The 11,523-nt window shown below is 40.4% G+C and overlaps 2 protein-coding genes across 2 annotated transcripts; both read right to left on the minus strand.

Annotated features, from left to right (window-relative positions):
* Positions 1 to 6,751: 6,751 nt before the first annotated feature.
* On the minus strand, positions 6,752 to 7,715 carry LOC138895983 (uncharacterized). Its single transcript, XM_070180751.1, has 4 exons — positions 7,377 to 7,715; positions 7,067 to 7,180; positions 6,856 to 6,980; positions 6,752 to 6,788 (listed from the first exon to the last, which is right to left on the minus strand). Exons 1-4 carry the CDS (start codon positions 7,713 to 7,715, stop codon positions 6,752 to 6,754), a joined length of 615 nt encoding a protein of 204 aa, XP_070036852.1.
* Positions 7,716 to 10,633: 2,918 nt separating this feature from the next.
* LOC138895984 (uncharacterized) lies at positions 10,634 to 11,221 on the minus strand. Its single transcript, XM_070180753.1, has one exon. The coding sequence runs from the start codon at positions 11,219 to 11,221 to the stop codon at positions 10,634 to 10,636; it is 588 nt and encodes a 195-aa protein (XP_070036854.1).
* Positions 11,222 to 11,523: the final 302 nt, after the last annotated feature.

Consider the following 11,523-nt stretch of genomic DNA (forward strand, 5'->3'; position numbering starts at 1 on the left):
ATGTTGAAGAAGGTAGTTGGAGATCCGTCCACTATCGTGCCGGTAGAGACCATCGAGATTAGTGAAGAACTGTCATATGAAGAGATTCCAGTTGTTATTCTTGATAGGCAGGTCCGAAAGTTGAGAAATAAAGAAATTGCATCCGTAAAGGTATTATGGCAAAACCAGCAAGTGGAAGAAGCTACTTGGGAAGCCAAGAATGAAATGAAAAAGAAGTACCCTCGTTTGTTTGAATAACGATGTAATAGCTCTATAAAGTTGTTCCCCTTAATTTTTGTATCACTTGTTCGGCTAATATATTGTCACTACTTTCTAGTTATATGTCCCCCATGAGGCTTCGGTTGGTGTCATTTTGTATTATGTTGTGTCAATTAATTCTATATATGTTGCTAAGGTGTGTTTAGGAGGATCTCTCATAGGTGGATAGGCCTAAATACAAAGGAAACTCTGGCAAAATTTTCAGAAAGTTAGGAAGTTAGGCAAATTTGGGGCTGATGGTTTGTGGTACAACTAAAACTGTGTTAAGCAAACCTTGATCATCATTCGAGGACGAATGATCTTTAGTGGGGGAGGATGTAAGGACCCGTAAAAATTTAAACCAAACACTTGAGATTTCATGGTGCCATGATAGATTCATGCGTTATTATAGTAGAAATTCTTCGCGGCGACCTTGCGAGGTGCGGTTCGAACTTTTTGGATTGAACAGTACCATACGGACTTAAAGGAAAATGTTTTGCAGAAGAACGCATTTCTGCAACCCATTATGCGGCCGCATAATCACTCTGCCGACCGCATAATGGTCATAGAGTGAAGAAGTACGTTTGCCAAATTGAGGTCAGCTTTGCGGTCGATTATGCGACCGCATAACCACTATGTGCACCGCATATCGGGCGCATAATCCCTCTTGGGTTTTTGCGGAGGGAGTTTTGCGGTGCATTATGCGACCGCAGAACAAGTATGCGGACTGCATACTGGTCACATACCTGGGCCGAAAGCTCAGGCCCCTGAGGGCCATTTCTGCTGTCACTTTGCGGACCGCATAACCATTATGCGGTCGCATATGCGATCGCAGAGCTGTGTCGGGGCACCCATTTTCTTAATTTAAAATCCGACCCCCATTCCATTAAAACACCCCTTTAGTCTATTTTGAAGCTCATTTATGATATTTCTAGAGTGGGAGAGAAAGGGTTCTAGAGTGAGGGCCTAATTTTCATCAATTAATCTTCAACCATCACTCAAGGCTTTGGAAATATTTAAGTAGAGCACCAAATTCTTCATCCGAAAAGGTAAGACCCCATCATCCCAACTCTTAATTTCAAACATAGCTATAATAGGGTACTAGGGTGATACTTCATGGGTATGAGGGTGGTTCATCTTCCATGCATGAGATAAAGAGTGTGGGAAAAATAAAAAGTGAACTAGAACCATGAACGTTTTCCTAATTTTGGGTTCAATTTGTATATTGCCAAAATAGATTGAGGGGGCTAAGGGTTCCAGAAAATTGTAGAGTCTAAAGAAGCGCAATTGAGGTATGTATGGCTAACTCTTTTCTTCTTAGGATCGAACTCTTGGTGTCCGAATAATTGGTGTAAGTTCCAACTTGTTCATACTAGAATTGTTTGCCTTAGTGTGTTGAATTGAAAGATTCATGTTCCCTAATTGTTTTAGATGGTTACCATGTCATCATGCTATTTGAGAACGAAATCATGATTTTCCAAGATCTTTCCCTTATGTGTGAAATGCCCTATGTGATGGTACTTATCGACATGAATGATGATATTATTTGAACGAATACCAAGGGAATGACTTGAATTGTAAAATGTTCCCAAGTGCCAAGAACTACTTAATAAATGAGGTTGTTTGTGCTATGTAACGAAAGATGGGAAAGAAATGTGAATTGGGCGAACAATTGAAAGAGGTTATGTCTCAAGTGAGATGGCTTAGCCGATCGGGCCGAGATCGGACGCCATGTTGTACACATGGTGGCATTTATGTTGGAATTATTGATTTACATTATGGATATAGATATGTCTCACTTGAGATGGCTTAGCCGGTCCGGCCGAGACCGGACTCCATGTAAAAACACGGTGGCATTGTGAGTTGTGGCTTTGGCACCAAAGATTATTAACCTAAAAAGATGGAAAGATTGAATTGGCAACTATGTGATCCTTACTTGGTGTTTCTTTGTATTTATGCGAAGTTCTTATTGATTATTATGACTTCCTTCTCTTTGTTTCACCGTTCATTCTACTAAGATTGGTTTTTGCCTTATATACTAGTACTATTCGACAGTACTAACGTCCCTTTTGTCGGGGGCGGTACATCTTTGAATGGATGTAGGTGCTTCCATCGCAGATAGTGCCGATCGCAGATAGCGGTGCTCTCCCTCACACTCATCACAGTAGTCTTGGTGAGCCCTATTCCTTCATGGGGTCATGTGGGTCATGTATGTGTGTGGGGTGGTCGTTGGATCGAGTTGTATTTTGGAAACTCAACTATGGCATAATGTACCTATATAAGGAAAAATGAACTAGCAACGTTTATATATTTATATAACTGATCTCTCCCCTGTTTTACAAATGGTGATGCATTCCCTTCTTGGATTATGGATGAGTCGGGTAGGAAGGGCTTACTAGGCTTGCTCGACCGGTTCACTCGGTTGAACGCCGGTCGCGCTTCCCCAGGTTAGGGCGTGACATTTGATCCCCTCCGATGTTGGCAATTTCAGAACCTGGTGAAGGGTCGAAGGTACTGCTCTCATATTATGGATCCATGGCCTCCCAAACAGGACGTTATATCTCATGTCGCCCTCGATCACGTGGAACTTCTTGGATGGTCCCGTCCATGTTTACTAGCAAAATTATCTCGCCCTTTGTAGTTTCACATGGCATATTGAATCCGTTTAGTACTAGGGTTGCGGGCACGACCTGGTCCTGTAGACCAAGTTGCTCTATGACCCTTGATCGAATGATGTTGGCCGAACTACCTGGATCAATTAACACACGCTTAACTTGAGTTTTATTTATAAGTACAGATATTACCAGTGCATCGTTATTGGGTTGCATGATTTCCGCGTCTTTGTGACTAAAGGACAAGGTTCTTTTAGGTGTGTGATCGTGAGTCCGACATCGTCTCTCTTTTACAATCGACATCTTAGTGCGTTTAAGCACCGGCCCCTGGGGGATATCGATTCCTCCGATTATTATGTGGATGATGTGTTTTGGCTCTTCTTATTCGTTTTTCCTATTGAAATCTCTGTTTTTGAAATGGTTTTTGGCCCGGTCACTTACAAAATTCTTGAAGGTTCCCTACATTGAATAACCGGGCTACCTTCTCTCTCAACTGCCTACAGTCGTCAGTTCTATGGCCATGGGTGCCATGATACTTGCACATTTGATTGGGATTTCAATGGGCTGGATCGGACTATAGAGGTCGAGGGCACTTAGTATCTTTGATGCGTCCGATAGCCGACATGATGGCGGATGCATCAATTTTGAAGTTGTATTCTGATAACCGTGGTGCTTCCTTAGGCCGGGTATGCCTGTTGAACCCATTCTTATTGATCAGCCCCCGAGACCACTGGCCTCGACCACTTTTTCTTTCGCCTCGTGTGGGGTTACGTGCAGGTTCGCTACCGCTGCGATCTATGTTATATGGCCGATATCGATCTTTGTTCGATCTTGGTTCTCGGTCGATATCCCTTTTAATAACGGACTGAGAATCCAACTGGTCGTCTTCGACTCTAATCTTTGATTGATATCGATTGTGTATGTCGGCCCACGTAACAGCCAGGTACTCTATCAAGTTCTTCTTCAACTACCTTGAAGCCATCGAGCTTTGTTCGTAAACTCCTTGAGTGAAAGCTTGAACAGCCCAATCGTCCGTGACCGGTGGTAGATCCATTGGTTCCATTTGGAAATGAGATACGAACTCTCTTAGCATCTCGTTATCTTTTTACCTTACCTTGAAAAGGTCTGACTTCCTGGTCTTGACCTTTATGGCTCCGGCATGTGCTTTTACGAAAGAATCTGCAATCATAACAAAAGAATAGATAAAGTTAGGTGGTAAATTATGATACCATATCATTGCCCCCTTTGACAGAGTTTCCTCGAACTTCTTCAATAGTACGGATTCAATCTCGTTGTCTTCTACATCGTTCCATTTAATGGTACACGTGTAAGAGGTGACATGTTCGTTGGGGTCGATCGTCCCATTAAAATTAGGAATTTTGGGCATGTGAAACTTCTTGGGGATCGGGTTGGGAGCCGCGCTCAGGGGGAAAGGCTTTTTTATGAATTTTTTGGAATCCAAGCCCTTCAATATCGGTGGTACCCTCCGGATCTGATCAACCCTGGAGTTATATGTTTCTACTTTTTTGTCATTTGATTCAATCCTCTTTTCTCCTGACTCAGTTCGTTTTGTTAGTTCCTCGAGCATCCTATCAATTTCGGGATTAGTCCTTTACTCTTATTCATTTGATCTTACTATAGCTGGCCCCGTTTTGTGGGTGACTTCTCGGGGTGGATCGGGCTCGGCCCTGCTTGGTGCCTGGGTTTGGTTCTACAACAGATCTATTGCTACCTGTTGAGCTTGTAACATTTCACAAATCATACGTAGGTTGATCCCGTCTTCTCCAACATTTTGGGTATTTCGAACTACATATCGAGTTCCACCATGTATGCTATTTTCGGGGTCCGAACGTTGGTTCTCCTTGATGGCCACATGTGAATTAACGTCAATTGGATTTGCGACCCGAGTTCCAACTGGATCGACGAGTGGCCTTTCATCCCCAGTCGTCAGGTTGTTGTTCTCATCTTGAAGGCCAACTTCGTTGTCGATAGGTAGGGCCATTAATTGAGAGTTCGTCATTTTTAACCTGAAATCAAAGTCACTTCCAAGAGCAAGTGTAAAATGGTGTGTTTTGAAGAGATTCATACAAAGTAACCACTGTTATCCTTAGCTCCACGGTGGGCGCCAAACTATTTACCCAAAAAATGGATAGAGTTGAATTTATGCGTAGTTCTAAGGATACGTGGTGTAAATTGGTACAAATCGGAAAATTAAGTAGAAATATGTCGAATATTGACTATAAAAAGGAATGAATACAAACCCAAATTGAGTAGAGAATGATTTATAAATGAATAAGATGAATCAATATCAAAAGCCCAAAAAAGGATAATATTAGCTAGATGTTATGTAAATAGCAATAATTTCTTAATATGAGAGTGTATGAATGTATGAATGAATCTGTAAATGAATGAATTCCGTCCCCTGAATCAATGATAACCTACTCGTAATATAGTGGAGGAATCCTACTTTGGATATAATTAAAAATACATAGTGGAGATCCCATGATAGATTAATTAATTGGCTTTTCCTTGATTTTCGCCGAGGATCTCTCCCCAAATGCGGCTATAACGGCTCTCCTGTCCCTTGGCTCGAGCCCGAACTCGGCCGCTCTCTATCGTGATCGGTCTCTATTCGATCGACCTCTATCTGGGATCGATCTCGGTCTTGGCCGATTTCGGTCTCGATCGGTCTCTATTTGCTCAACCTCTATCTGGGCTCGATATCGATCTTGGCTGATCCCGACCTTGGTCGGTTTCTAGGGTTCGAACACAGTAGCCCGACTTCACATCATAGCTCGATATTTCAATGACTAACATCGGTCCTTCATGTCCCAATCTCGATTAGTCACACGAAGGGCAAAATCAGTTATGACCGTATACATTAACGTGTCTAAGAAACTTGGCATTGTCCTTTCTTTGAATTTCAGTATATTTGATTCCCTTGCTTAAGGAATGTTTGTCACAAATACAATAAATTGAAAAACACTAGTATTATGCATTCTCAGCATATGGCCTTCAAAGTTGAGAGCCACAATATCATCGTTAGTCCCTAGTATGTTCAATTTACTCCTTTGTCCCTTGCTTTTGCCTACCATCGATACTAGTTCATGGAGATGTGCATCAGGTGGTAATACCACCCATTGAATTTGTATCAGCTAGTAGGGCATAGACACAGTAGCTTTTCCTGTCTTACATACTCAGAACATTATTCGTACTGACGTCCTTTTGTTGGAGACGCTGCATTCATGCCTGCAGGTATAGATAATCAGTTTGACGAGCCTTCATATTAGACGAGATTGGCATTCAACGAAGGATCAGAAAGACTCGACCTCATTCGGAGTGCAGCCGAGTCTATGAGTCAACGTGTCAAAGTTTTACTATAAATTTATAGGTAGGCCGGTACCCTATCCCATCTAATGTCAAATAATCTTAGAGGCTTTGTAGACAGAGGTTTACTTTTTACAGTATGTCAGAGGCCTTGACGGCTCATATGTATTCATGTTTTAAGAACGATAGTTTATTGATACATTGTTCGCCCACTTACAGTTGCTCATTATGAGTTGTAGCCATGTTGGCCCATGATAGTTACAAAAGGAATGAGTTCAGCCAACTCGACTTATATATGTTCTAGTTTTTGTCGAATGATCATGAGTTACAGAGTGGTTCGCTCGGGCCAGCTCGACACCGGGTGCCAGCCACGCCTCCCCAGGTTTGGGGCGTGACAAGTTCATATGATCTCCAGCGGTAAACATATGAATTCTTTGGATGGCACCATTCATGTAATATAGAATGGATGAACTGTATTGAAATTTTATTCCAAAATACATCCATTGTTCCTATTTTTGGTAGCCAACAGCCCACATAAAACACGACTGCCTCGATCCAACATCTCAGGGTACTTGTCATGCACGTCCAGTGGTTTGAGTCCTTTGTTTGTATCTTCATGAAACAATTACAAAAGTTATGAGGGATTATTGTAGTAGGGTGATTGATGTTAAATGTTGACCTTCGATAATTGAAGGTGTGCATAGCTATTTCAGTCCCTAGTACACTAGACGTCCTCCTTGCTTCCATGCTTGTGTTTACTAGTAATACTCCTTCAAGGGAATGAGCACTAAGCGCTAATACCACCTATAGAATTTGTATCAAATAGTAAGGCATGGATACAGTATGGTATCCTGCAAAAAAGAACACATGGTTAGTCAAAATAAAACCACCAGGTTCTCCTCCAATGGGATTTGAACTAGGTGGCACACAATGATGTTGCATTCCTTCTCCTCCTCCATTGAACTCCTCTCTTTTACACCCATTATCTCCTTGCAACCTTTATTCTAAGTACGAACATTGTAGTTTGTCATTATTAACAATCATTCTCCCTTGCATATCCAGATCATGAAAACAATGGCACTTAATAGAGCCCACTTCAAGCGCATAGTTTGCTAGGTTATTCGCCAATTTGTTTCCTTCTCTAAGAGTATGAGCTACAGTTACATTGTGTCGTGCCATTATCTACTTAATATCCTCTACCAGCATAGCCACAGCCCATGGCACAGACCATAAACCCTCTACTACATTCTTGACTAGCACCGAGTCAGTGTGCAAATCAATAAGAATATAGTCATGACCAGCACAATATTTTAAAGCCTCTAGTACTGCCCTTGCCTCAGCCTCAGTATTTGTTCCTTTCTGAATTTCTTTACTAGACGCATATAAAACATCTCCTTGTTCATTCCGCAACACAAAACCAATCGAGCTCCTTTCTGGATTACCCCTAGATACCCCATCTGTATTTATTTTCACCCAACCTGGACTTGGACATTCCCATGCCACCTTATTGACCTTCAATTTAGGTGTGTATTTCTCCATCATCTCTAATAGATCTTGCCATTTACGAGGCACATGTTAAATCCCACGTTTCCTGAATCTAATAAGAGATTGCAAAGTAGTGGAGATCTGATAGATAGTCCTACTTACAGTGACTGATTCCCATGCTTGTAACTATTTCGTCTCTTCGATAATTCCCACACAATAATAGATTGTAATGCTTGTAGTATAGGTTGCAAACTGGGAATGACATTGACAGTCCAATATTTTATTACATCTTGATGAAATGTAATCCCTTCGACAGCAATCCCTGCATCCGACATAAAATATGACCATACTCTATTTGCAGCATAAAAAGTGAAAAACGGCTGTTGCACAGTCTCTTCCATTGGATTAACACAACACCAACATTTTGATGCCATTAAATAACCAAGCCTCCTAAAGAAATCATCTAGAGGTAGCTTGTTTCTACAAACTTCCCACATGAAGAAGGCAATCTCAAAGGGAAACCCTTTCACCCAAATCTTCTTATATGCATTACAAAGATCTTGCCTTCTTCTCAAAAACTCCTAGGCAGACTTCACACTAAAATCCCCCCTTGTTATTAACATCCAATATGGTTTGTCTAGTACTTCATTTACCAATGATGGCTTTATGTTGTCCAGGATATGAGTAGCAAAATCTTCTGCAAAATTTCCTTAATTTTCTCCACATTCCATTAATCATCTTCCACCACATCAAATATATTATGTATACACACATCACAATAGAAATCTGGAGGTGTAACAAATTTAAGAGATCCCAAACCTGTCTAATTTTCAAACAAAAATAAAGAGGATCCCATTTTTGGATGCCACACGATTTGCTGCTCAATAATATCCCTACATTCTAGCATCTTCCTCCATACCTGAGAACCATTCCTAAAAGGTACTATCATAGGGTTGAGTTTCTTGCAATATTTTTGACTCATGAAAGAGCTCCACAAGCTAGGTTTTATTCTGAAATTCCACCATAATTTACAGAACATTACTTTTGACACATCATGTAAGGATCTAAACCCTACTCCCCTTCCTCACAGGGAATACATAATTTACTTTATGATGCCTAATGTCTGCCTTTAATGCCAACAGAATTGCTACAGAAACATTGAGCAAAATTCTTGTGTAACTTGTTAATCAAACAAGCTAGAGGATTCACGGATGAGAGTAGATGCATTGGCATATTTTGTAGTACATGTGTGATTAGGACAACCCTTTCACCTATTGATAACAGTTTGCCTTTTCAAGCTTGTAGTTTTTCCATTACTTTGTTGATAAGCCCATTGTAGTAATCCATTCTTCTTCTAGAGTAGAAGATTGGGCAACCAAGATAGGTAAATGGAAAATCCTGCCTCAAAATCCCTGTGATTCTCTGTACTTTGTCCACCACTTGCTGGCTTGTGCAGTGTTGCATATATATAGCTGATTTGGACTTATTTATCAACTAGCCAGAAGCACCTTCGTAGGCAGTCAATATTTCCATCACCAATTGCAAGGAAGTTGCAGCTGATAGTGTCATTAGCATAGGTAAGATGATTTATCTTAGGACTCCACTTAGGTAATCCAAATCCACAAAAATGTAGGTTCATGTGTAATGCATTTATACCTGTGGATTGTGCCTCATCTTCGAGAATGAACAATGTAGGAGATAAAGGATCCTCCTGCTTGACCCTTCTTGTTAATTTGAAGAAATCATATGGTTGTCCATTGAGCAAAACTGAATACCAGTTATTCGATACAATGTCATATACCCATCCAATGAACCTTTTCCCAAATCCCATCTTCCTCAGAATCGTAGTCAAGAAAAGCCAAGATAATCGATCATATGCTTTAGTCATATCTAACTTGATCACAACATTTGGACCCGCCTTGGTTCTCAATATAATATCTCTAATTATCTCGTGAGTTAACAGTACATTCTCCACTATGCTCCTGCCTTTTACAAAGACTTCTTGTTCCTTTGAGATGAGGTTAGGAAGAAAACTCACTAACCTTTCATGAATTACTCTTGAGAAAACTTTGTTGATGAAATTGCTAAGACTGATTGGTCGCATATCTGAAAATGTGTTCACCTCTTTCTTCTTTGGCAACAAAATCAGATTTGTGTGAGTGATAAATCTAGGTAGTTCATGTCCACTTAAAAGGTCCTGCGCTATATCTACAATGTCATCTCCAATAATATCCCAACAAGAATGAAAGAAACTGCCCGTGAATCCATCAGGACCTCCTGCACTCTCTCCATTAAGACCATAAACTACCAGTTTCACCTCCTCTTTGGTGGGTTGTTTTATTAGTTCTTGATTCTGCTGGTTATCAATCATCAAAGGTATATGTTCCAGGATCCCAAAAGCAGTAGGAATTATGTTTTCATGAAACTGATCCTGAAAATATTTCACAGCTTCTGGTGCCATCTCCTCATTGTTTTCAATCCAGTTTCCATCACTATTTTGAATTCTTTTAAGTTGCAATCTTTTCCTTCTACCATTCACCTGAGCATGAAAAAATTTGGTGTTTCTATCACCATCATGAAACCATGTCATTCTTGCCTTTTTTCAAAATTTCTCCTCCAAGGCTAAGTATCTAATCAAATCTGCTTGTACTTGGCGTAGCCTCTCTCTGTTTTCCTAAGTAGGGTGCACTTCAAACTGAGTTTCATGTACTAATACTACTTCCTCCAAACTTGAATTTTTCTTAAATATATCTCCATATGTAGCTTTGCTCTAGGCTGAAAGAGCCCTTTTTAACTTCTTCAGCTTGTGATTGAACACTATGAAAGGGTTACCAGCAAAGTTAGCATGCCTGTTTTCTTTCACAACATCAAGAAACGTTGGGTGTTTCATCAAAAATTAAGGAATCTGAATGCCTTCTTGATTGGAGTACTGCTGGGATTACAAGACAGCATCATAGGACTATGATCAGATCCTATTTTGGATAAATGAGTGACTTCGATGCCAGGCAACATTTGTTGATATTCAAAATTAGCCAAACATCCTCTTCTGCTCTTCCATTCCACCAAGTAAATATACTCCCTTTAAAGCCAAGATCAAACAAGTTACATGTGTTTACGCAATGTCTACAATCATTAATTTCATTTAGAGACACCGACAAGCCACCAAACTTTTCATCCTCATCCCATATTATATTGAAATCTCCTCCGACTAACCAAGGTGTAGTCATGTCTCTAGCTAATGCATAAATAGAATCCCATAGTTCAATTCTTTCAATTGGAGCAAATTTCACATACACCAATGTGACAATGAAAGTCTTGTACGAATCCATATTTGTTAGATGTAATGTTAATTGTTGCTCCATGTCCATGAGCACAACAACTGCATGATCTTCATCCACGAATACCCAAATCTTATTTGACACATTAGCAAAAGTTTGATGAATGCCCAGTCTTCTCCTGTATCTTTCCAGTTTGCTAGCCTTTTGCATTGGCTCTATTAGTACTATAAATTGAATGTGATGCTGCCTATTCATGTTGACAAGCCTTTCAAAGGCTTTCATAGTTTTTACTGACCTAATATTCCATAATAGAGCATTCAACTCTAATTATGAGATTTAGATACAGTTCTTCTAGTTTGAACCCTAGCAGGTATGGTACTGGGAGTCTCTTTTGGCTGCTTCTTCTTACCCCTGCATGTTGATCGCCCTTTATCAATTAGTCTAGGTGAGAGGTCCGCTTGCTTAGCCACATTCAAAAAATTGTGAGCAGACGATTCTTCATCAAGATCTCTTCCCATGACACCCAGATTTTCTTCATAACCTTTATCTTCCCGGTGAGCTACCATCTGAGTTTTAATTGGCTT

The sequence above is a fragment of the Nicotiana tomentosiformis genome, chromosome 7 (genome assembly GCF_000390325.3).
Source record: "Nicotiana tomentosiformis chromosome 7, ASM39032v3, whole genome shotgun sequence".
Lineage (NCBI taxonomy): Eukaryota > Viridiplantae > Streptophyta > Magnoliopsida > Solanales > Solanaceae > Nicotiana > Nicotiana tomentosiformis.

Coding starts and splice junctions, on each gene's coding strand:
- LOC138895983 (XM_070180751.1), bottom strand. CDS start 7,715: ATGGAGAAATACACACCTAAATTGAAGGTCAATAAGGTGGCATGGGAA. Junction 7,181..7,376: donor CATGGGCTGTGGCTATGCTG/GTAGAGGATATT, acceptor GTTCGTACTTAG/AATAAAGGTTGCAAGGAGAT. Junction 6,981..7,066: donor TCCCATTGGAGGAGAACCTG/GTGGTTTTATTT, acceptor CAAATTCTATAG/GTGGTATTAGCGCTTAGTGC.
- LOC138895984 (XM_070180753.1), bottom strand. CDS start 11,221: ATGAAAGCCTTTGAAAGGCTTGTCAACATGAATAGGCAGCATCACATT.